Genomic DNA, 26,982 nt, shown 5'->3' with positions numbered 1-26,982 from the left:
CAGTCATCAATGAAGGGGATTTTAAAAATTCCCCATCAGCCTTTCTTTGCCTTCCAGTCCTCTGCCTTATCAGGCTCTGACAGGACCAGTTCTTATGCAGCACCATGGCACCTCCAAAGTGACCTGGGATGAAAGCATTCTTCTGTATTTCAGTTTCTGGGAAGGTACCTGTAATCCAGGCAGTGTCTGTGCAGCTCTCCTGCCCAGTGAGGGCTGGGGAAGGAGGGAGTAAGGCACGACCCAGCGTATCACCAAAAATCCATCCTCCCAGCACACATTAATACTCACGCACAGCCCTCCAGGGTTTACACACACCTCTCTCATTCCTTGTGTTCTTTTAAACAGCTTCCCACCTCCACTTATACATCAAGCAAAAGACTTACCAGAGACCTCATCTCCCTAGTGAGTTAAAAGCTGTTGCCTCAGCCCAAGACCTTCCTAATCCTACATGGCTTCCTCCTCTCTCCTACTGTGTTATCACTGTCACTCTGTCTTCACCAGAGAGCTTCGTGCCTCACACATTGCTGCTGGAATAGATGGAACAATCTCCATTTTAAGAATAAGGAAAAATCCCTGTTAAGAACATCACTTGATTCTCGTCTATGGCCTGTTCAGAGGTGAGGCTGCTGGTTAACAGATTAGGGCAGCCAGAAAAAAACAAAAGATATCAAAGGGCTTTCTGGTAGGGAGCACAGAAGGAGATTTTGGTAAATTAAGTACTCTGTAGAAAAAAAGAAAAAGAGAAAACCAGCTGTGATAACTCAGGGAGGAGAGACAAGGTGCACGGTGTGAATTTTAAGGTTTATGACCAAAACTGGAAGGCAGAAGCTACAAAATATAATGCAATAAAATGCATTTGTCTTAGGGGCTTCAAGGGCTTTTTTCAACTCAAGATCCTTCTGCACCATAGCAATACCTGCAGCCTGCCCCGTGGAGGTGCAGCGCACAGGGACTGCGCAAGTGCTGCTCCTATACACAATGTCCCAGTGGTGGTAAATCCAGCAGCACCCCTCTGTGGGCATAACTGGGTACCTGCAGTGGTATATCCCCTGGAAACTAGCGATTTTAACTGTTTTCCACACTTCAACCAATTTAGCCTAGCAAAAAGCATCAGCCAGGCCTTCTCAGCTCAGATCCATCAGTCTCTCTGCAGCCACCCCAAACCTCACCTAGATCTTATGTGAATAGCTCTGCATATTGTTGCTTTGCTGCCACATGCAGATGCTCCCAGATGCGCTCCTCTCATTATTCCATGCTACTCTCCAAGCTGATTGTGTGCTGCCCCCCCAAACTCATCCACACCACGGGCTCTCAAAACCTTTCTGTCATACTGACTTATGTTGAAGTTCCTTTCCTCTAAACCACCCCTCCCACACCTCGTAAACAACAGAGGCTCCAAGGTGCCTCATTCTTGCTGTCTCTTCTGCTTGTGAGTCATGCAGGTGTCAACACTTCTGAAGTCTGTACAGAGGCTCAGCAGAGCTGGGAGGGTGCAGAGCATTATGTGAGAAGTTATTAATAGCTGCTATCGACCAGTTCTTTGATCTATAGGCAGCTGATTACAGCTGCTGCTCCTGACAATGAGGCACCAGGAGTCCTGCCTGCACCTCTGTTTCCCTTTCCAGTATTCAGATTTTCTGCTAGAACAAAAAACTTTCTTCCAGGATTTCAAAATAGCTGGGATTCAGCAGTCAACACTGCAGTCAGAAAGCCAAACACAATCAAGTGAAGCATAACATTTTACTTTGCAAGGAGAATATCAGATCTCTGAATCCCGCTTCTAGCAGTCTTTGAAAGGCTGAAGGGCTGACATCACGCACAACAAGCCTCCAGAGAACACAGCTCCTTTCTGAAACTTTCCATGTAGCCTGTAATCAATATCCATGAAAAAAAAACCCTTGGAATTTGTACCCTTGGTTCCCACACTCTTCCAAGATTTCACCTGAAGAAGGAAAGGTAATTCACTATTGCCCAAAGAAAGACACCATGCACATCTGACCTGCAAAAAATTCAGGAGATCTCCCTCCAGCAATGCAGAGCCAACGTTGGAAACAACTACAAAAACAGGATGAAATAATCACCTTCACTTTATGTCAGCACCACCTAATCCTGCTCTGTCTGCTGGTAAGCAGCGTGGTGATCAAAAGGCAACAGAGAAACATTCTGAGACAGACAAATTCAGGTAAATTCCCATTTTATCTGATGTTACCAGCTAATCTCTCTATTAACTTGTCCAAAACTCTCCAGCATTCCTTTTCTGAGAAACAGGGATGAAGTGGATCTACACTATGCTACTGATGTATACAATACCACACTGCTCTGCTTGCTAAGGCTTTGAAGGTCATTAGAGCCAGTACTGCCCGACTTAAGTCCCCACCTATCAATACAAGAAAAGAGCCTTTTTAAGGATACCAGAAGCAACCGGGTTTTGTGCACAGCGGGACAACGCACTTTATGGCTTGAACATGAACCTGAAGAGCATCAATTCCTGTAAGTTTTACTCCATTTGAATTATGGCATCTATAAATTTTTATGATGATGGAGCTAGACATGAAGGAAGGAAAACTCACATACTTAGGATTATTGCAAAGCCTACGTAATCAAGCTGCCAAGATTTAAGATTACAGACATATTCTAAACATTTCAACTCATGACCATAAAGCCCATTCCACTATGACAAAGCACAACAGAGGAGAAGTATTTGGCGAATGCATGTTAGCATTTACCTCACCACAGTCACATTTCAGATCACGTATTTCCAAAAGAGAACTAAAAATAATGGACGAATACCTTCAAGCAGAACTTCTATCTTTGGAAAGAATGTTTTTTGCTAAACAAAACCTAGTTTAAAGTACTTAATAATTAGTGGCATTTTGGTGGTATCAGGCCCAATGCCAAGAAGTGAAGAATGAACAGCAGACACACACACTTCCCTTCTTCAACCCTTAAAGCTCTTGCAAACACGCAATCACTCACACTGTGTACAGAAGAACCTCACTACACGTGTGATACAGTGAATTACTTAGAGTAGAGCACAGAAAAGACACCACACCTCCTACACTGCATTACTCCTTCCCCTTACATACAACCCTTTAACTCACAGGGACTAGCTGGCACTCTAGCCATGCAGTACAGCTACGCTTAGCACAAAGCACACTCATCACACCAAAGACGGTTATTCTTGGCTTGGGCCAGCTTCAGGTGCAGAATAGTAACTTGTGGCTCTTACTGATCCTGGGATTTTGAAACCTGAATTTTGCAAATCTGTCTTCCGTGAGAGCAGATCACCTCACTAGGCAATCCAGTCTTACAGGTCTCAATTCCTTCACCCCTGGGTTTAGAGCATGATGCTTCTTTATTACCTCCAGCTCAGTGTTATGAGCATGCAGCTTCTGCACCATCTCCTCAGCCTCACGCATGCGCCGGTTCAGCTGGGGCGAGTGCTCTGAAGGGGTCAGCTCGCTGTCATACGACTCCAGAATTGCTCGCATCCCATCACGCTCCTGTCAGGAAGAACAGCAAACACCTTTAGGGATACAGCCCCTGACCCACTCCAAGGAGAGAGTTCCCAAATCACCATTCTACTTCTTTGCCCATTATTCTTTTAAGGACAAAACCCTGATGGAGAGACACTCACCATCTTCATAGCGGCATCAAGACCCAGATGAATACACAGTTCTAACAGAACAAATGTTGCTGCTCTGAACACTGAAGAATTAGACTGTATATAAAACCACATACCCCTTGCAGGAAAGCAACATGCACACATTCTAACAAGCAGATGGCAACTGAAAACAGAGCCTGCCTGCTTTTTGGAGACATTATTCTAATTCAGGGTGGCTGAATGGGTTTCTTCAGCAAAATATTTAGTGTAGTGCTTGATATTTTTCCTGCCAAAGAGTTCCAGCAATGAACTAACGGAATTGTCACAACAGAAATGAAACAGATTTGACAATGAACAAAGTGGCTGAGAGCAAATATCCTCTACATGGTATGTGAGTTATCACTCATTAAACATGGCAACACTCAGTGTTTGCAATAAATACCTTTTCAGAGGTTAATAAACTCACAAACAATGTGTTTGGCTCACTAACCAAGCAGGTGCAGAGAAAGACAAAGAGAAGGAACCCGCTCCCCTTTCAGGTATAAAGCTTGGGCTGAAAGCTAAAGGTAAAACTTCTTGTGTGGACTCTTGCTTGAGGTATTTCCTAATGCATTCCCAACTTCAGACAGCACCTAACACGCACCTCTAAGGCACTGATGAAGAAGAAGAATGGGGACAAAAGGCTGAAAACTGCCAGTAGTCAGGTGTGTTTTAAGGAGATGTCATGGTTTAAACCACGACAGGAGATTACTCTTTACAGTGCAGTACGCATACAGGGATCAGCCAGCTGATGAGGGGCTTTAACCGCACAAAGAACCTTCATATTTGTAAGGCTACAGAATAGGGTCAAAGTTGCTGCTGCTGCTGCTTTCTAGCTTGTCCTGCTGCAGGAATGCACAAGTGCTCTGGACAAACCAGTTCTCACGTGTGAATTCTGCCATCACAAACATCTAAAACATTATTAGACGATCACCCAGCTTTATAGCTGTGCAGTTTACATCCAGACTAGGCACCACCACTGCACTGGACCTGGAGCACTTCCTAAACCCAGCCAGATTGCATTGAAATGCTTTGCTAGGATCCTCCTCTCTGGGGGATTTCAGGAATTGCCAGGGTAGACAAAAAGATCCTTTTTCCCCAATCCCAAATGAAAAAAGGCTGTATTGCAGACAGCAGAGGTGATGCCCACTGCTCAGCTAAGCAAGCCTGTATACAAAGATTATCTCCTCCTTCAAAATCTAAAGGTCAAAGACTGAACACGGATAGCAAGTGTACAGGTGGGGAAGGGAAGGAGCAGGCAAATTCAAGGTGTGAAAATAATACTGAGGGCACCACCAGAGGTACAGCATGTGTTCAGAGCATGTCATGGATTGAAAGGTCAGCCAAGATGGCTGGTCAGCAGGTGAAAGGACACCAAGACCAAAGGACAGCCTGAGGCTACAGGAACCAAGTTAATAAAATAATAAAACCAGGTTTTAACATAAATAGTACTGGAAGCTATAACAAGCTCCTTGCTCTGGGCTGACTGAGGAGAAACATTTTTCCAACGAAAGAACAGTTTTGACATAGTTTGGAAAAAATTATTCACCTGACAGACATATGAAAAGACATAATTCCACGTTAACTGCAGAATTAAACACAAACCCAGCCACACCACACCTGGCTTGTAATGCAAGTCAGAAGAATAGGCTTGCTCCATCCTCCCTCCCTTTCGCATCACCCCATCTGCCCAGTGCACTTTTCATAAGGCAAGCTGCTTTTGCTAAGGAGATGACTTTCACTCCCCCTTTATTGCAGAATCTTATCACACATGAGATGAGAATGTAATGACAGCCTTTACTTAAGGTATTTGTTCGATCACAGACTAGTTTGAATTAGAAGGGACCTTGAAGCTCATAGTCCCCTTGAAGTTCTAGCCCCCTGCCATAGGCAGGGACACCTTCCACTAGTCCAGGTTGCTCCAAGCCCCATTCAACCTGGCCTTGATATCCTTGCAATTAGATCTGCAATTACAGCATCCTCTCTTTCTCTGTACCCCGAGCGCTCCTCTAGCCTCATTTTCCACTCAGCATCTTTCATCAGTGTGATCATTTAACACTGCAATGTTCTCTCCATTACAGCAGGGCAGTCCCAAAATCCTTAGCATGTTTTCAAAAGCAAACAGGACCCCTGGCAATTCCCATCACACTTGGCTTCCAATTAACTGGTGAACATTAGGTCATTCGAATCATTCCCAGCAAGATCCTAGCAGTCGCCTGAGCTGTTCAGCTGCAAGGAGGACAAACTTCAGCTTTCGTGTTAGGATGGGAAAATTGCATGGGAGCAGGACATCCCTCCAGGCTGGCTTTGCCCTAAAATCAGCTACAGATCTCGTCCTTCAAAGCCTTTCTCTTAAAGAAAGAGTAAACTTCTCAAGACAAAGCATGTGTGGTAAGCACAGCACAAGCTGCATTGGAAGGTGCTGAAAGAAAGGGTGATACGATTAAACACTCAATCCTGGAGTTCAGTTCTCCTCTTTAATTATTTCTAAATATTAACACTGTAATGAAATCAATTCTCAGCTTTCAACAAGTGGTCCCCAGCTCCCTTTTTTAAATGTCTCCCTATCAAGAGCTCTTACTGAAAGCTTTTCCCTCCCTCCTAAAGATCTTGTCAGTTTGGCAGGGAACAGAAGTTCTTGTTGAGAAGTCCTCTGCCTAAAAAGGTTCTCTAAAATGCAATCCTAATTTAGTAATTGCTGCAGTATCTCCTCATCCCCAATGCAACATTCCCCAAGCTCCATCAAAAACTTCACCAGGGACTTTCAGAAGTCCTTTTCCCGACACCTCTGCTTTCCTGCTTTCCAGGAGAGCAGTTATGAGAATTAGTGAAAAGCAGTTTCTCTGGGAAATTCTCTTCCCCAAATTTACCCAGCACTGGGTATCTCTGCTAACTCTCCATGGACCTTAGACTGGCACACTTCCAGGTGCTCTCTACCTTGACCAGTTTCAAATCAACACCAGAAGAGAGTTGCAGCTTGCTCTAAACATGCCCTAAAACCAGAATAATTGGATTTGATGTTCATTATAACCCTAGGAAATTAATGCCCTGCAGCACTGGTGCTGCAGCCTGCAGCTGTGTTTGAGGAGATCTAACTTTGAAAAAGAGGGAAGAGAGGGATTTCTTCAAAGGCTGAAGTTTCCCTTCCTTCTGTCAGCAACAGCCCATTCACCAAACAAATCTGCCTCCTACTACTGCACAAGTAACTAAAAAGAAAACAAGTTTTATGTTCTTAACCACAAACTAGAGTTAATCCCATGGAAATCTGCTATGAGAAAGTATAGGAAGGCACCTCTGCAAAATGACAGCCCTAAAATAAATCTTCTCTCTGGTCTGTCCACCAGCTCCTCTATTTCCTCTATGTAAAGCCAAAATTCAGCCTGGTCAGCGAGCAGCTTGAGGTTAAAGGCAAGTCTTTCCCAGCACTCACAAACCAAAGGGCTACCAAAGGGTTTAGAAACAGCTGGGCTCCTCCAGGATTTTGGGGTTCATATTAGGGAAAGACCTGAGAACGGTTCACATCACCATTAACATCCTACCAACACCCTCCATGTCACTGAAGCAGGGCTACTGCTCACCTCCCAGGGCAGCTGCAGCTTCAAGTATCAGCACACTGAGGACTCTCACCTGTGCGCCGGAAGCAACTGAACAGTAAAAACATAGCCAAAAGAATTTACAAAGCCATCTGACCTTCTATGCATACATACAAACACAGTGCCTATTCCTGTTGGTGCTCCTTACCCCTCCTCAAACATCCATCCACACCATTCGCCACAGACTTCCTAATTAGTTGAAGCAAAGAAAAATCAATAAGAAAGAAATTAAAGTTACAAATCTAACTGAAGTCAGTCACACAGCCAGGGAACATTTGCTCCTGGGGTAAAGTTTATCTAGTGTCATAATTTTATTGAAATCCTATATCTTCCTATTGACTTTTATGGTTTCAAGCTGGATGCCAGAGTTATCATTATTAGAGTCTCGGTGTTGCTTGCTGGCCTGAGGTTTGGGGTTTGTGGGTTGTTCTTTTTCTTTTCATAAACAAGCTGTAATTGTCTGGTTTATTGATCAATAAATCTTTCAACTGCCTCTCTTCACTCGCTTCTGTTCTGGTGAGTCTCCTGCACCTTCTCTGAAAGAAAACATGGGGTTGTTTTTTAAAGAACATATTGTTTTGTCATTAGCCATGAAAGAGCAGAAATTGTGCTGGTCGGTTCCAATAATGGCTTTTTAATGACAGATTCTAGTCACAGATAATCTGCTTTATTTCCACACGAGTGAACTTCAACTATTAATCCACAACCCAAATGCACAGCTCACTTGCTCTCTCGCTTCTGCTTGGGTTAGCGCCTGGCAGAGGAGACAGACTTTGTAAAGAGGAATCATAACGCTATTTCCCACTCAGTGCTTTTTTTGATAACACAGAAATATTCCTGTCCCTAGCATTAGGTGAGCTTTTTGTTTAATTAATGATAATTTCTGGAGAATGTTAATAGACTGCTTCATTAGAGGAAATCAGTGGCAAGATTCTCCCTCCTCTTCCTCCCCAGACTCCTAACTCCAAATTAGTCATAACAAGAGAAAATTTTGAGACTGAGGAAAGATATGGAGCTTCAGCATTAAAGAGATGCTATTTGCAATCAGGTACAATTTAGTCAAATATTCTTCATAAGAACACAAATAAAAGAGACGGGTGACTGTGTAACAGAGTTCTCTGCTTTCTGGCTTGAAGCAATACAAATACATACATAGAAAAAGGGAGATGGTAACTGAGGCTTGAGCAGATGTTTAACACAAACAGAATTAGCAGTGTGAGGTGTGGCAACATAAGCAAAAATATGGCCAGAAATAAAAATTAACTATACTAGACTGTGTCAGAACCTAGTGACAAAATATATTCTTAGAATACTTGGAAAATTAGTCATGGTCCAGGAGCAACTATGTTTGAACTCACAAAAGGCAGGACAGGCCCTGAAAAAAGGACAGAGGAACAGATCCAACCTTTTAAAACAAGGATGGATGAGAAGATACAGACTCTGGCAATTGTAAATCACTTCAACATTTTGGTATCTCGTCAGATACTCAAAAAAACAACATTAACAATCAAATTGCTGGCACTAGAGAAGAATTAGGGACAAGAAACAATCAACGGAGCCTTAATATGAATTATATCAAACCAGTCTAATTTCCTTCTCTGACAGGTAACTTGTCTACTGAATAAAGGCACACAATAAATGTGATAAGTCTCAACTTCAGTGATGCGTTTATCAAAGAGGAGGATTACAATTCAACAACATCCCTAATTTAGAGCAATGAATTTGTATCAAAGTGATGAAATTCATGAAAGCAAAGCACAGAGCCCTGCGTGTTATGTAGCAACACAGACAGCAGCTACTGTTCGTGGGCTGCAGCATCAGTTGGTATCTTCCTCTTTGCACCTTCCTTACAGGAAACACGTGCATCCCACTTGATGCTCGCAGGGATACAGGAGCTGTACTATATACCAGGGGGAAGCATTAGGTAGGGAATGCACATGGGACTACAGGCAATTAACGGGTTCTGCCCCAGTGTAATGGCTGGAGGAACTGATACACTATTAAGCCTTACTTTGTAATCAGGCTTCTCTCCTCACAGTCTACACTCACATCCCATTGCTTCGTGGAAAATGGGGGGAAAGTAAACACAACGTGACAGTAAGACTCAGGAAGCAGAGGCCTGAAAGCAGAACTTTCAGTAGCTAAAGGCACATTCAATCAGACTTTGCTGTTATGGGAACGCATCTAAGGGAGCCACATCCCCTCAACTCCTGCCCCTCTTGGAGTACTGCTAACAAGAGCTGCTCGAATCTTCCAGAACAGACAGCAAACCAAGAGTTATATGCCAAAAATCCCAGCAAAAATTAAATTAGCAGAAACTTTCCACATCCTCCTTGTCTACAGCAGCATCTCTTCTCACCAGAGGGCAAACAGTTCCGCTTTCTCTTACCACCCTAACTTTTGTACTGATCATCTTTAAACCAAAGTTTTCTATTCCCAAACCTCCGAACAGCTTCCTTCTCTGCTGCAGCCATTTCCCAACATTTCTCTCTGTGGCTGACCTATTTTCATGTTACTTTACAAATTAGAACTGACTGCAGACACATATGCATGTACACACCATTGACTTTCTACTCAAGACCTCAATTAAAACAGCATTTATAAAAAAGCCTGTTAACTCCATAAAAACAAAACCATGCAACAGATTTCACCACCTTTACACTGACAAGAACATAAGGAAATGGTTTTTCAAAATATCCATGCCTCTCAAATGTGACTTTCTATATATCAAACCCCTGCTTCCATTTCCACCCCTCAAGCCAATATAAGGCTATTGCAGGAGCCTAAAGATGGATTTAACCTATAAAGAAGCCCTTCAGATGTATTGTGCCCTACAATCAAGGTTTCTCCAACAAAATATTTATTCTCTATAAGTTGAAGTACCTCTATCTGTGTCTAACGTGAATAGGGAGAGAGGTCAGACAGACTGATGTACTCTGTAACTACAAGCACACAGCAAACCAGGAATTAAGCATCTCTATCTGTTCCATCATCTCTCTACAACTGATGGTTTTCATCACTTCTGCTACTCTCATAACAGAGCCATTTTCTTGCTAGGGAAGGTAGCATATTATTAAGGTTGAACACCAACTTTCTACCCATGGTTGGAAGTCTGGAGAAGGCAATCACTTGGCAAACTGCAGTGAGAATAGGCAGAGAGCCTGAGAAAGACAATCAAAGGCTTCTTCTAAGTGCCAGAACAAAGCATTCAGAGACACTCTTAGCTTCCTAACCTTCATTTCTTACATTTTGGAGAGCCTCTGCAATCTGACTGCTCTTCTGGCAAACACTCAGGAGGCAGCTTTCAATGCACACCTAAAAATACTTGTGTATCTTACATGTTCTTTTATTCCATAGGTTTTTCTGCAGATTTATAGTCCTTCCTTTCTAGCTCTTGTCCCTCACCTCCAGTGCTTCTCTGCAGAGGGCTCAGCTTGCCTTATATCCTGGCAATGGACCAAAGCAAATAAATGCACTGTAACTCTTTTAATCTGCCTCTGATAAATCCCCTGCTTACTATCTGCTGCAAAATTGTGCATGGTCTCTAAAAGCCTCATTTTGCTTATAGCACATACATATGGCAGCTGACAAGCAATCATACAACTGACATTGCAACAAATTAAATATTATCTGACTAAAACACCCCTGGGGTCCTCTTGCTTCACAGTGAGTTTAACGTGTTTAGTTATGTTTCCTAACCTCCTGCTGCCGTGAAATAATTTTATGGGTTTTCTTCATTTAACTCCTTTCTAGCGGAAGGCTCACCACCGCTAACCTCCAGCACAAGCTTGCTTTTCTACCTCAGTGTATTTCTCATCTCTGAATTCAAAAAACCTCCCTTTTTACTACCACTCCTCTTACCCCCGCTGCTCAAGCAGTGGCAATCTCGCGCAAGCGTGAAGCTGCTTTATTCACCTGCCTCAGCACAGGGCCGCTCTGGCACTGGTATCTGACACCGTGTGCACAGCTCACAGTTGACAAATGATCATTTCTATTAAACCCAAATAAATTAATCCCATACCTTCTTCGACCCAGCCTCTAGATCACCATCGCTAGCAGAGAGAAGGCATCATGCAACTGACAAGGAAATGTGTTCATCCTTACCTCCTGGCGATAGAAAACTAGTATTTTATGTATCTGATTTTTAAAAAGGAAAAGAAAAAAAAAGCCTTATTCAGCCCTGAATAGAAAGTTTCTTTGTGCATCAGATTCTTCTATTCTGGCAGTGTACTACAGCACATAAAAATTCAGCCCTATGTTCATTCCTTACCCTCAACTTTCTTTCTCTTTCTGCCTCCTAAATAACCCAGATATTGGCCTCTTAATCTCTTAACAGCCAGTTTCCTGCAGGTTTGACCACTTAAATATCATTAACTCGGGAGAAAAGTAAGCTGAACTGTGCTCTATGTGGCGTGGTTATCTGCAAAAGAAAAGGAGGAGGCATTGCATTGCCGTCCAGGCTCTGTTCCAAGGAGATTCAGGCTAAACCAGAACTGAAGCAGGAGGGCAAACTTCTCGCATCACATCTGGAGAGGACAGAAAAATCAGAGACCTGAGTTCATCAGATCAGCTCAACACAGCACATTCCACTGAACTTCGAAAGTAATTTCTTGGTGCCTTTACAATGTGTCAACAACTCTAGATATTTCTAGAGAAGTATCTACCTGTGGCTTTTTTGAAAAAGGGCTTTTAGCTAATGCTTCAGAATATACATCACCTGACCGCTTTATTAGAAAATATCAGTAATTTCCCATATTTTACTTATTCCATAAAACATTTCCTCTACTACCTGCAGGCTGTAAAAGATCAGAGACTTCAATAAGTGTTTCAGAAATTATACATTAAGTTATCTCCTAGGTCCCCCATGGCATATCTCCATTATCTTCGAAGGACTGCCATGGGTAGAGGGGACACAGCCCAGCAATGCCCCCTTTGGAAGGTGAAAGAGGAAGAAGGGCACAGAAGAGACAAAACTCTGCGTCTGCTGCAATAGGACTTTTCAGTTGGGTGAGTGAAGTAACGTGCACCTTAACACACATGAAGCCTATGAATATCCACAGCACCTACGCTGCAAATCATCACATCAGGTCTGGCCAAATTTGCAAGCCATACAGTTGAATGTATCTATAGTAAATGCCCTTCTTCCCACTATACATTGGGGTTAGATGTTTTCACTTTTCTACAACAACTGTTAGAAACTTGCTCTTTTACTGTTGGAAACTTCCTTAATTTACAGTCCGTAACTACTAGGGAACTGCCCAGAAGCCCACAGCATTCATATATCCACCCTGATGCAGAACACAGAGGTACAAAGCAGCCCACACATACACCACCATATCCAGCACCTACCCTGATGCTCAAGCTGTTGACCAAAAAGCATTTTATTAAGTACAGGAGGCACAATGTGCAGCTTCCACACTATGTAAGCCATCTACTAGGCAAAAGAACACATAAACGTGTTCTTCGTGAAACTGTAACAACCATAAAGGGTCATTTCTCACCCAAGCCATGCTCCCAACTGTAAACTAGCCTAGTTTAAGACACAGTTTATTTAATCACATCAAATTACTTATCTGGGGCAAAGCAATAAATAATACATCAGTATTTGGAACTAAAATGCTATTATTTACTTGGATGTGGTCAAAACACTGATTTTATATTAAACAACACATTCTTTCACATTTCACAACCTACATGATGCGGGTTACATAGTTTAACTTGTACCCTTTGAAAATATGAACAATCACTTTAACAAATGGAGTACAACAGCTGCACCAAGCAACACTTCCTCGGCTCCTTTTACAATCAGTTTGTTCTCTCAAGCCAGAGCACAGTTCAGACAACACCCACAGAACATGTCTCATTAGCTTAATCAGCAGCCATCCTTAGGGTTTGCTCTCAGACAGCAAGTAAACACAATGAAGCCTGGCTACTCTTTAACCTTGTGAACTGCACTACTGAAAGTTTTCTGTGTTTAAGAAGAAAATGGGCCACCTCAGTGCTCTCACGTCAGCTTCTCAAGCTGAGGTTTGTCGTATGCTGGCACTTGAATCCTGTATAAACATCAGTTCAGGCTGGCAGAGACAACCATGAACCCCACTGTGCTGGGGATACCTTTCCTCCTGAGACCTGAATATGGTGAAGAACAAAACTGCATGCTTAAGAACCAGGTACAAGGGCCACATCTGGTAGGTAGATTATGGTGCTTCACCATCATTGCAGTCGCATCTTCACTACTGCACCGCTTTGAGCATCCTGGTCTAGAGGAAGGTGCCCCTGCCCATGGCAGGTGGGTGGAACTAGAGGAGTCCCTTCCAGCTCAGTGACCTGCAGTTTGGGAACACGACAAACAAAAACCTCCTCAACCACACTTAGCAGAGAATAAAGAGGATGCACGTGTACACCTAAGAACCTCCAGTCCTTGGGAGAACAACCCACATACACGGATTTGCTCAAATTTTACACATTTCAGAAATAAAACCATTACCTTAAAATAGTCTGCAAGTTGGTAAACCTAATATTAATCTATTAGCTGCCACCCAGCGAACACCTTCCTTTTACAGTGCCACCAGAGCGCTGGTTAATTCACACAGACAAAATGACGTTCCTGTCTTTGTTCTCCTTTCAGTGCCTCTGCAATATTAAGTCAACAAAAGCTTTCCTCAAAGCTGCACTGACATCAAGAATGTTATGTTCAAACCATTAGACAAAAACGTGAAGCACTCAAGTCATGCTTCATTAAAAACAAGTGGAAAAAACAGTTTACCAGAAGAAAAAGGTTATTTAGGAGATATATTCATTATATACATCTGAAAGAGAACGAGGATTAAATGTATAGGACAGAAACCTTCACTGGTCTTTTAATTATATTTATTATATTTGACCACAGTTTCTTTATTTTTTTTAGACCACCTAGGCTCAAAAGACCTTTAGGATCATCAAGTCCAGCCCCAGCACTGCCAAGGCCACCACTAAGCCATGTCAGTGAGGGGATGGGTTTTGAACACTTCCAGGGACAACGACTCTACCACTGCCCTGGGCAGCCTGTTCCAATGCCTGACCACCCTCTCAGTGAAGAAATTATTCCTCATATCCAGTCTAAACCTCCCCTGGTGGTGCAGTTTGAGGCTGTTACCTCTTGTCCTATCACTTGTTACCTGGAGGAAACCAACCCCACCTCACTACAACCTCCCATCAGGCAGCTGTGGAGAGCAATGAGGTCCCCCCTGAGCCTTCTCTTCTCCAGACTAATCCCCCCCAGGTCCCTCAGCTGTTCCCCATCACACTTGTGCTCCAGGCCCTGCACCAGCTCTGTCACCCTTCTCTGGCCCTGCTCCAGCACCTCAATGTCTCTCCTGCAGTAAAGGGCCCAGAACTGAACACAGGCTTCAAGGTGCAGCCTCACCAGTGCCCAGCCCGGGTGGCAATCACTGCCCTGGCCCTGCTGCCACAGTGGTGCTGTTACACGCCAGGATGCCACTGACCTTCTTGTCTGTGCACAAGCTGCTCGTGTTCAGCCCCATCAATCAGCACCCCCAGGTCCTTTTCCACGAGCAGCTTTCCAGCCATCCTTCCCAAAGCCTGGAGCGTTACATGGGGTTGTTGTGGCCCAAGCGCAGGTCTCATCCCATTGGCCACAACCCATGGATCCAGCCAGCATCCTAAACAGTCCAAAGTCAGCCTTCCGGAGGTCTAAGGCGGAGGTTTATCTTACCTTCTTCTTGACTTACCCAAGGGGAAGGCCGCCATCCTTTGGCCCCTTCTCTCTGACCACGGGCTGAGTTTACCTCAGGCTTCCTGCCCGCGGTCAGGCACCGCTGGGTCCTGACAGGGCCCTGGGGCTGCTCCGTGCCTCCGGTCCCTCAGGAAGGAGCCTGCTGAAGGCGGTCTCTCCGGAGGCACTCGCCTCGGCAAACAGCGCGCACAAACGTGCACAACGGTAAATAAATGTGTTTATTTACATTTTGGTTTCAGCCAAACCCCGTGGCGATAAACAGCAGAACCACGGCATCAAAAACTCTGCTTTGTTGCAAACTAAACCCATTGGTTTGCTTTCACGCTAATGAAGTGCTAGGTATGCGAGAACAACAAGGACTATCAGCTTTGCCAGCTCCAGGAGCTACTTCAAAGTGAACAGAACATGGTATAATCGCAGAAATGACTGTCAAAGGAAGAGGGGCAGTAACAGAGGGAAGAAGTCTCTCCCTGTCACATAGCATCATGGAAGAGCTGGTGAATGGCAGTGATGAACTCCTGCTTCCATCCTGCAACGCACCCAGCAGGCAGAACTTTCTGGATAACTTGGAGCTCTCCATTTGAAATGTAGCCTTTCCAGCTACAGGTTGGGCAGAGAAGAGATTCAGAGCAGCCCTGCAGAGAAGGACTTGGGGGTGTTGGTGGATGAGAAAATGAACATGAGCCGGCTTCAGTGTGCGCTTGCAGCCCAGAAAGCCAACTGTATCCTGGGCTGCATCAAAAGGAGCGTGACCAGCAGGTCGAAGGAGGTGATCCTGCCCCTCTACTCTGCTCTCGTGAGACCTCACTTGGAGTATTGTGTGCAGTTCTGGTGTCCTCAACATAAAAAGGACATGGAACTGTTGGAACAAGTCCAGAGGAGGCCACGAGGATGATCAGGGGACTGGAGCACCTCCCCTATGAAGATAGGCTGAGAAAGTTGGGGCTGTTCAGCCTGCAGAAGAGAAGGCTGTGTGGAGACCTCATAGCAGCCTTCCAGTATCTGAAGGGGGCCTATAGGGATGATGAGGAGGGACTCTTCATTGGGGACTGTAGTGACAGGACAAGGGGTAATGGGTTAAAACTTAAACAGGGGAAGTTTAGATTGGATCTAAGGAAGAAGTTCTTTCCAGTAAGGGTGGTGAGGCACTGGAATGGGTTGCCCAGGGAGGTTGTGAATGCTCCATCCCTGGTGGTGTTCAAGACCAGGTTGGATGAGGCTTTGGGTGATACGATTTAGTGTGAGGTGTCCCTGCCCACGGCAGGGGGTTGGAACTGGATGATCTTAAGGTCCTTTCCAGCCCTAACTATGCTATGATTCTATGATTCTATGTTCCTATGAGACAACCCAAGGGACACTCATTCCACCCCAGGAAGTTCACAGAGCTTTCAGTTTGCAGGCAAGTCCTCCAGAAGGCAAAAGGGTGAGCACAGACCCGTTTTGTGCAGCGATATTTAAGCATACAACACTCATCACTAAATCTGGCCCAGCTCAGGAAAAAGAAAAGTCCATTGTGGTGCACCAAGAAATACTATCAGAGCTATTTTTGTTATTCTAAATAAACAGAGTTTACAATGAAGTCACGTATCTGTTGCTTTGTTTGATTCTGCTGCTTCCATTTGTGAAATACCATTATTTAATAAAATGCCTTTCTCTCCCAGTGCCTTTCAATAAACCTGGCCAGCACTCTGCTGACTCAGCACAATCTTTCTCAAATATGGCTTTATCTTGCCAATGAATACTATATGAGATGATGCCATTTTCAATATAGTCTATTATCAGCAGCAGACAGACTCAGACTTGCACAACAGTTGAGGTTTGAAAGCTGCTCTGGAAATTGCCAACCCAACCTGCCCTGCTCTCCTGGATCCCCCCTTCTCTCCAGGAGCGTATTCCATGGGATTCTTCCGAGCAGGTTCATGATCAGGTCAAATTCCACTCTCCTGAAGTCCAGTGCTGTGATCCTGCTGTATTTGCCTTGTTCCCTTCTCTCAGGAGTCATTTTAAATTACTTTAACAGCATCCTTGCCATCCACAATCAACAGAAAATCACTTGATACCACAAGCACAAAAAAAGTTGCTTTAGAGATGAAGGGAAGACAAAAGGTAACAAGAACAAATCATGCAGCTAGAATTTATGACCACTTCGAAATCTCTCTCCTGAGCTTCTTCCAAAAAGCTGGTCCTATTTTGCTTTCAAGCATTCTTTTACAGACACATCCCTCTTATTTCAACTCCAGTAACAACACATGAACTCCACCACATTAAAAGAAAGCATGACTACCGTGTTGTCTTTGTCGCTGCAGTCTCAAAGATGATGCCCATGATTACGAATCCACTTGGACTCTTCAGCTGATCGAGGGTAAGAACAGAAGCACCCAAAAAGCACCAAGTGATAAGCTTCTGCTTTTGTCTCCCTGCGCACATCAAGGATGCTGAACACATACACAAACAAGATCAACAATCAAGGCTATACCAAAGACTTCTTGTGCAAAACACCTGCCTCGATCCGTGGAAGACATAGTGCAAATTTTACAGCAATGTCAAACCTTTGCAACACTTTCCCTGAATCAAATTAGTTCCTAATGAAACACTTGATGATTAATACTCACTTAAGAAGTAAATTGGGAGAAAAGCTATTGCTATTAGTTGAACATGAGCAAATCAAATTGGCTCCAGATATGCATAATGAAATGTGTATATGTGAAGAAAATACTACTGCTGCATCTTCAGAAGTCTTCAGTTTCTGAACACACTCTGTATTAGATCATCCCATAATATCCTCTAGTGCCAGTTCTGAAACATGATGCAGAAGGTACAAGTAGTTGATGTACCTGCAAAATACAGAGGTACCTTCTAACGACCTAAACACGTGAAGTCTCACAAAGGTGTGCATCTGACCACACATAAAACTTCAACGCAGAACTGCATTCAGAGAAATCCTGATCCCATCCACCTCGGATGCCGAGACCAGGCTGGCTCACAGGCTCCGTCATTTGGATTTCCTCATCAGTCCAAGGTGGCAGGACACCAAGGAGCTATGGTCATGGAGGGAGAGCAAAGCAAAGTCCATCAGTCCTGTCTGTACTCTGAGCTGCTGGGGCAGCACCTTAGGAGAGTGAACAGAACAGAAAATACCTGCTAGAAATGATCTCCTAACCCTGTAAGCATAATACTAAGCAAAGCATAATGCTAAGACTCTGGAGCAGTCTTTTACATATTTGAAGTTACGTTTCTCTCCTCAGTATTCACTAGTGTACTTCTTCACTATTTCCTCTTACTTTTTACCCTGTCACTAGTTAACAAATATCCATTCGCTTCCAGAAACTGAGAGGAACCACTGCAGTATCTATTACACAAGAGTTATCCAGACCTGACTGAAAGGAGAGCTGGGTATGAATGAGATGGGGATTAAGGACAAGAAATCACTTTGTAATTGAAAACTCAGGGCCAGCCACCATACAGTAAAAGGCAGGAGACCTGCAAAGCCACACTAAAAATCAAGCAGGGAGGAAATGTCTGTGGTCTAACACTGGCTCAGGCCCCAGATTCTGTTAATATCCCACTTCCCACAGGTTGCTCCATATACCTCATTTTAACACTGATCCTTAGAAGCTTTGAATGTAAGACACAAACATGATGTTAATTGAACACTCCTCCTCATCAAGCCTGTGGCATAGACTGTATAAAGGTTGCTCTCCAGGGGAACAAAATGGAAGCTGTAATTGTATTTAGATCCTGGAGGTGTGGAAAAAGAGGAAGAAAAGACTGTCAGTTCAGCACGTATGAAGGAGGACGATATGAAAAGAATAAATAGCTTGAAAACTAGGGAGCTCTGAAGGTTTCATCTCAAAAGCAAAACACAGAACTTTACACAAAATGTAAACGAAGCTTCAGAGAAACACTTGCAAATAAAGGAATTAATCTCCAGCTGACGTCTGCGTGCACCTAAAAGAATGTACTTATTCAAACATCCTTTATCAACAGTTTAATACTAAAAACAAAGAAACAGCAGCATAGCAAATGAACTTTTTAGAGAGAGCTTCTCGCTGCCTCCCCATGTGGTACCAAAAGGCAAAGAGCTGCTTCCTTTCTGCATCACACCCCCTGTTCTCACACCAGCAACACTAACGCCTTTCCTGACAAGGCAAACTCTAACACCAGGTACTGTTCTTATTAGCTCGGATTAGAGCGTGTGCTGTTAAGCCCCGCAGGTACCACACTCCGCACAGGTTGCTCTCTTTATTTCACAAATCATATGTAATGCCTCTCTAATATCAGCCACTGAATTGAGCTGAACACAATCATTCTCTAAATTCAGCATCCGTGCCCTTCAAACATGTCTATGTCATACTTCAAGGATACTTTTTACAACAAAATACTTCAAAAGCTTAGAACTGAAGTTACTGGACAATTTAACCCACTGATACAAAGAGCAATGAGCAAAGCAAAGCCACTCCTCCAATGCTCCAAGCAGCAATTTCTTTGTCACTAGCTACATGAAGGAACAGGGGGCTCTGAACGGGTTTTTAATTCTCCTGTTTGAACGGGGTGTGATTGATATGGCTGTTATTTCTAACACCGCAGGAGAGTGTTATAAATAACTTGGTGTTATTTATAAGCATCGTGGTGGTTTGTATGGCAGCACGGCCAGAGAGGCACAGCATCCCACAGCAAGGAGAGGTTTTCCATCAGGTCTGCACAAACCAGGCACATGGGTGAGCTTTGTTAGCATTGCTGGAGCCCTGGAGATGGGCACATGCCTGCACCAGCATTGCCACCAAGTGCAAATAGGTGAGATCCTCACAGGGAGATGGGAAGCAAATACGAGCCGTGCTTCATTATGCCTTCAACGTTAAGAGGATTCATGTGGTCTCTCCTGTGTTTGTTACCAGCACGTTTTACACAGCTGCCAGGCTGCTGACCAAGAAGTGACAGCCTGTCTGTGCTGGGTGGTTAAAGCAATCATTAAGCCCTTGCTCAGTGTGGACCTGGAGCTCGCTGGAAGGGGAGGACAGCTACCCATCACTGTGCTTACTTTCCTGCCACTCTCCTGCTCAGCTTGCGAGCGGTCTGGCATGCTAATGGATATTTGGGAATTTAATCTTTGCTTCCATTCTTCTCATCTACAGCCTTACCCACTATGGTAGAACTGATTTAATTACTGCTAAATCATCTCCAACCACACCTAGGGGTGTGATTTCATCCCTTAGTTTCTCCTGCTTTTTCACTTACTATGGGAATAGTTAAACGGCATTTCTCCAACTTGCTTTTTAAATGGAAAAGATAACTGTCAAGAGGTGCAAGGTTTGGTATTTCCCTGCCACTTACAGACGACATTAGTGTTTTGCTTGTTCATACCTCCTGAAACAATGCTCTCTCCTGGCACGTCAACTTTAAAAAGTAAAATGCAATTGAAGTTTTCACCATGCAGCTCACAAAGAAAGATATCTCCATGTTATAATTGATTTCTCTTTCTGATCTCACTGGTTAACAAAAATAACTGAATTTGGTACCCTTCTGAGCACATCCACATATTCCTTTACAGCTCCGAGATGAACTCCCTGCTCTTGTCCTTGGTCTCATCTGCAAAAACTTTTATCCTTAGTTTGCCAATCCAGCATAAGCAAGAGACTCTCCAGTCTGGGGAAAACTGGAGCAGAGACAATTAAGAGAGGAGAGAAGCAGGAGGAAGAATGCTGTATAATAGATGCAAAAGCAGATGTCTTGTAAGGACGCTGTTATAAGTAACTTGTTCATGGAACTCTTCCACTTAGCACTGCAAAAGTGTATACTTATGGGTTGTTTTGCTGTACTTTTCAGCAGTTAGTCTTAAAAGCAGCCTATTATGGAAGTTCAGCACCACCACCTCCATCTTAAAGAAGGGGGAACTGATGCCCCACAACTTGAAGTGGTTGTGGTCATTCAGCAGCTTAGAAGAACTGAGCTAAATCACAGACCTCCTTTAAGTCTCTGTGGATCTTCCCATTGAGTAGGTTATCCTTATCCAAACCCCCAAAAATGTGCCCATCAACTGCATGAGCTCTGTTTAGGAAAGGATTACTATTATGCAGCCACTTGAGATGCTGCCTTTCCTGAAGTTACACCAGACAGGCAAAACCAGAAAGAAATAGTAGAAGAAAGTAGTGATGTTAACAAGCATGAACATTCCTAAAGCGTTCCTGTTCCATGTGCTCCAAATTCCTGACATGCTGAAGTTATGAAAGATGGAGGAAGGTCCAACTCCTTTCTACCTTTCTTTGCAGAAGAAATGACCAGTACCTACCAAAATCAATTAAAACATGTCATTCAATTCTAGGAATAAAAGAGGAAATATGAAGATGCTGCTTTTGACACTGCAAGGAGATCATCCCTCTGGAGATGGAAATCAACAGTTCTACCTGTAGTCAGTGATACTTTGTCCTGTCCCTCATATGAGCAAAGGAACTCATACAAAGAAACCATTCACCAGCAGAAATCTCACTTTCTTCTAGAGTCAGATTTCTGCTGATTTAGCTGCAGAAACTTCATTTTCAAACCAGTTCTGAGCAAAGAAAATGACAGGAGCATTTAGTTTGGGAAGAGGAGAAGGGAAAAGGGACCATCCCTTTACCACGGCATGTTGGGCAGGTTTGGCTGTGCTGTGAAACAGGCCACTGGTCAAGCAGAAAAGGTCACAAAGCCAGCAATGATGCCCAGCAGCACAAAGCCAAAGGCTTCCCTGTAACCTGGACTTCACACGCAGGTGAGGAAAGAAGCCCCTCTTCATCTCACAGCTATAATAAAGCCATCCTTCAGCAAAACAGAACAGAGCTACATTTGCAGGCTAACTCAGGCTGCTGAATTTATATGCAGCAACAGACCCATGTAAGGATCAAATAAAATTAATTCTGTCTAATAACAAATTAATTGTCCATGCCAACCTCTAATGTCTTCATCATCAAATGAATTTCCCTGTTATTTACCCACCACAACTTCCCACAGGGAAGGAGAAAGACAGCTGCTTAGATTAAAGAACAAAACAGAAGAGCCTCCTAGACAAAAGGATCTTTTCATTTTCTAAATGATTGCTCTACTCCAAAACATCTTATGAGAAATAATGTTAGGGGTTTTTTTTGATTCTTTTAACAAAACCAAGATGTGAACTGCCTGATTTGATGCTGCTATTTCATTGTCTCAGAATTGAATGCAACAACTTCCAGTGGTAAGGAGAGATAGGCTCATGTATAAATAATGCAAGGAAAATAAATTGTCAACAGACCTAAGGAAGTGTATTTTTCTCACTTGATACTCTTTGAGGCATGGATCACTGTAGCCCTCACCTTATTTATTGACAACAGCAACATTCTTAAAAGGAGTATAAGACGACAACAAAACCCTCTTTACAGTAAAACTAGGCTAGAAATTCTTTCAAAAGACCAGAAAAGTGACACATGCTGCCAGATGCACACTTGCTCTTATTTTACAACCTGATTTTAATGCCTCTAAAGCATCTAAAATCATCCAGTTTCACCACACCGAAGAAACACCTCTCAAAATCATCATCTAATGGATGAGGTTTTCTGGGAAACAGAAGCAAGCTCTCTCTAACAGCAGTGTCAATGCTCCATCCCACTTGAGCAATATCTATGCCAGAGGACTTCCCAAGCTTAGGGAACCAGCTTATAATAAACAGCTGATCCATTTAATCCTGAAGAAGGCCTGAGAAGATAAAGGGAAAAGGGGAGAAGAGAACCCTCACAGAAGATCTGGAGAAACTCAGGTCTTTGATCTGATCAGTCCTACAATTCACTATTTTTTCACTAAGCAAGCAGTAGTAAGAGATACAAGAAACCTCTTAGACAGGAGTCAAAGTGCTTTGTCACACAATGGACACTGTTTACTTGAATAGGGGTTTAAAAGGTTATTACTTGCAGGGTTGCCATGGGATAACCATTCAGTGATGTCTTTCAGTTGTACCGGGATATCTTCTCTACAGAGCCATCAGCAGGACTCTGTACTGTGTTTGACCTTATCGAACGTACAGTGGTCAATAGTTCTTCAGATTATAGAGTGGTCCTACCAAATTCTGACCTGAATGTCCCTGCAGCCACAGAGGAGAGCAAAAACTCATGCACAGCAAAACTACAGGGCATGGCTTGGAAGAAATCTTACCAAAATGAGCAAGATCCATCAATCGGGGATTTCATTTATCCCAGCTGCAATGTTTTTTCTACATAGAGAAGATTAGAAGCAACAGATTCACTCTTCTGAAGCAGAAACAAAACAACTTTTAGTTAAGAAATAAAGCGGATGGCTCATGTTGATTAAAGAGTAGGTACACCGTGATGCAACAGCAGGCCGCTGCACACAAATCCCACAGTAATTACAGCAGCAGCACTACTTCACTAATGATGCTACAGCTCTGAACTGGGACAAATTAACATAAAGACACACATGCTGGTGACTTGCTGCCCAAGGGAAGGTGAATATGCTGGAGACACAGACATTGAAGGGAATCACAACAGATTAAATGCTGCAAGGTACAGGCAAGCAATAGGCAGCCCAAACAAAAAAGGAAGATGGGAAAGGATGTTCCTCATCTGTCCTAGATTTGTATGAAAATTGATGTTCTCCCTAGAGGCTGTACAATGGATCTTTCTCATCCCACTTATATTTCAGCATCTTTACTGTCAGTCCACTTTCCTCTAACTTTAGTAAAGGCTGGAGACCAGAATCACTGCCACTGATACATCTTCAGCCAGGCTAAACCAGCATTACCTGGCCCATGGGCTTCTTTGGTCCAAGTGTGAACTTCCATAAAACAAAACCGTATCAAACTATATCATCTGCATTGACATTTCACTTCCAAACATCATCAACTACCGGAGCAGTTAGCCTGCTGGGGCCTTAAGTCTAATGAATACTACACAATTTTCTCCACTGAAAAGCAGTGTTGTAATGTACAGGAGGACCCCAGGGGTGGCCAGAACGCCACCTCCACATCCTGCTCTGCACACACATCCATGTAAAGCCAAAGCACAGCCTGGGCTTTGCTTAATACCCTTCAGCAATGCCAGTGTGCTCCAGTTCAAAGCATTACTACATTCAAGAAGGGAGGGGGAATATAAGCCCAATTTAGGGCAAGACCAAGAAAAAAGCCACTTGAGACAACTGAGACCAAGGCCAGGTTGGACACAGGGGCTTGGAGCAGGTCTAGTGGAAGGTGTCCCTGCCCGAGGCAGGGGATTGGAACTGGAGGAGCTTTAAAGTCCCGCCCAACCCAAACCATTCTGAGTCTATGATTGTATAACAAACACCCCATGCCAGTGATTTCAGCCTGTTCAGCCACTTGGCAGCAGCTCATTGTCTCAAACCTCTAGGGCTAGAAGTGCAGTTTAATGTGGGTTATTGGATGTTCCAGATGCTGACTATTTCTGAGCTTCAAGATTTGGCCAGCGGTTAAGTGTCTTCCTGGCCTGGACCAGCGGAGAGCAATTCCATATTATTTTGTCCTTTGGATGATTTTAAGCTAATGAAGGGCCTATTCTTTTTTATGACTACCCATGCAAATGTTAATTTTTAATAAACTTTGCCCAAGTAGGATTTAAAGCTTATCTCACAAGACATATTTAGAGCAGTGCCATGGTGAAGTAATTCTGGGGGAAAAAATATGTACAGCTGAAAATAGGATACTTCTGCATGCTTGCTTCAAAGTGCACCAGGAGTTTCCTGCACAGACTGACTTGTCAGACTAGTCGCTGCACAGGACCGGAATCATAAATTAACAGTCAAAACCTGTGCCTCTTGGGCACGGAGCAGATGAATTCCATTGTCATCACACATTCTGCACTTTTCTTCGGTGACATGGGAAGACTGGAGGTACTGGAGAGGGTGGGAAGAGCAGACACAATGCGTTCAAACTTGACAGGGCTGGAAAGGTTAATCTGAGGCTAACAGGCAGCATGTTGACCAAGCAAGAGGCTTTGGCATCATCAGTCTCTGATGATAGGGATGGGAGGTGCTCTGATGAAAAACACGTGGAGGCTGCAACATCCTGTAGGCTAGCATGGGCTATGCTGCCAAGTAAGCAAAGGACTGAAGAGGGCTTTAAAAAGGTGCCATTGCTGAGGAATAACATAAGGCTTGTTAACACATCTGTGCTCAAGCTCTTCTAATTAATACAAAATGATTAAGCTTAATTACATGAATGGCAGTAAAACTTCAACATACCGCTTTCAAAACCTGTTGAACAGTCTCTTCGAATCTATAACCCCCATGGCCTTGTGTTTTATTGCATCAGAAGTTAATTATGGGAGAGAGACTTTCAAAATGTATTAACAGCTATCACGTATCTAGGGGTCATTTGTCTTGAAGACAGGAAAACACATTAATGGGAGAGGTGCTGTGAGCATCTGAGCCTTCTTTAAATGTTCACGGATGCAAGGACAGAACTTCTGACCTCTCTGTTGTACCAGCAGAGGCATTCAGAAAGCTAACACAAAGAAAACAGTCTTACTGAACCAGACCTCTTTAGTGCTTTCATTTGCTAATACTTTATTTTTATACACACATATATCACTTGTGCAAGAGAGATGGATGAGCTTTAAAAAGTAAAATACTAATTAATTTTTCAAGCATTGGTTTCCATTTGTCAGAGCTCCTGAAAGCAGCATTCTGTTGGCCCTGCCTGGGATGGGCAGGGACTATGCAAGTTATCAGCTCCCCATGTGGGTCCTTTCAACTACCACACATACATCTCCCATCTCAGTTCTGAGAGCACAGTGCCTTTTCTGCTGGCAACCACATCACATTCCCCCAGCCACACTCGGCAATAGGATTTAGGCAGCAGAGATACTGGAACAATATTGGTTTCATCTGCTCTGAGGAGCCAAGTACAACATGTTACCCTCTGAATTATTCAGACCGCCACAGGGCTGGGCAACAAGCCTTTAGCAACATCTAGACCACCAGGGACAACATTTTCCCTAGTGTAGTTTGGATGATATCAGGGAGAGATTCAGCCTTAGGCTTATTGCATGGCTGCACTGCATCCTGGTCAGCCCCAGCAGGCTTACCAAGGAGAAGGTCTGGAATATCAAGTACAAGAAAAAAACCTCAAACACCAAAATCCCAGGGCATCTCCCCCCCCCACCCCGACACCACAGCTGCTGTTTAGAAAGCTGTGCTACCAAGTTGGAAGCAGGCAGGAGGTCACTCGTGACTTCTCAGTGTGGATGACCTTCTCCCCCTGCCTGGCCCAGCTAAGCCTCCTAAAAGTATTTCCCTTTCCCTCACCTTTAACTCTTTCACAAAATATCACATTGATTTTCCAGGCCAAAGAGCAGCCGTCTGACATCTTACAGTAAGACCATCGTGTTTTCCACTAGGAAAACCACAAAAGATAAGAGCAAAGAGAAAGACTAATGCCAGACCACAAAGGTCATTGTGAAACACAGGGACTCTGGCCTCGATGGCAGCCCATGGTAAGAGTGTGTCTTCTTCTGCTAAGCCAGTCACTTCCTCACCTGCACACTGGGGAACAATAAGCTGCATGAAACAAATCTGCCTTTGACTGCCCTTGATCCTTAGAAGTTTAATTACTTTCAGTACTGTCAAATGATCTGGACTGCCTTCAGCAGCTGAAAAACCTCTTTACCTATGCTCAGCAACACAGATGGGTTTGATTGTTCTGTTTAAAAACACAGACAGCAAGGCTTCTCATTTTCCCAAAGCCTTAAACTCCCTCTTGAAACATAAGCAGAGATCAATTTTATTTCATCTCTTATGCAGCAGTTTTAGTAAAGTGTTAAAATGGAAGATACTGAAAAGCTACATGAGAGAATAATCCCCTGAAATAATGTGAAAATGGAATGGGCTAACAGTAATGCAACTGGAGCAGAAAACTATTACATCCACTCTCAGTTTGCTTACATGCTGAACACCTACTCTGCTTCATCTTTCCAAGAGATCTTTCCAATCGTAGATGCCAGTCCCCACAACAATCTCTGCTCCCAGGTTTGTACTGCTAG

The 26,982-nt window shown here is 43.6% G+C and overlaps 1 protein-coding gene across 4 annotated transcripts in view; it reads right to left on the bottom strand.

Moving 5' to 3' along the window:
* Positions 1-26,982, bottom strand: part of MAD1L1 (mitotic arrest deficient 1 like 1) — a 369,315-nt gene that overhangs the window by 209,286 nt on the left and 133,047 nt on the right. For all 4 annotated transcript variants that reach the window (XR_008973123.1, XM_057416961.1, XM_057416962.1 and 1 more), the window contains exon 12: positions 3,363-3,503. Coding sequence is in view for 3 of the 4 variants with exons in the window: in XM_057416961.1 (XP_057272944.1) it covers positions 3,363-3,503 (141 nt within the window). In the remaining variant the exon portion in view is untranslated. The remainder of the gene's footprint in view (positions 1-3,362; positions 3,504-26,982) is intronic.

Source organism: Pezoporus wallicus, unplaced genomic scaffold (genome assembly GCF_028554395.1).
Source record: "Pezoporus wallicus isolate ANWC-B61680 ecotype Strahan unplaced genomic scaffold, APGP_CSIRO_Pwel_v1 scaffold_7392, whole genome shotgun sequence".
Lineage (NCBI taxonomy): Eukaryota > Metazoa > Chordata > Aves > Psittaciformes > Psittacidae > Pezoporus > Pezoporus wallicus.
The sequence above is the reverse complement of the archived record's forward strand: the minus strand, read 5'-3'. Positions and strand labels throughout refer to the sequence as shown.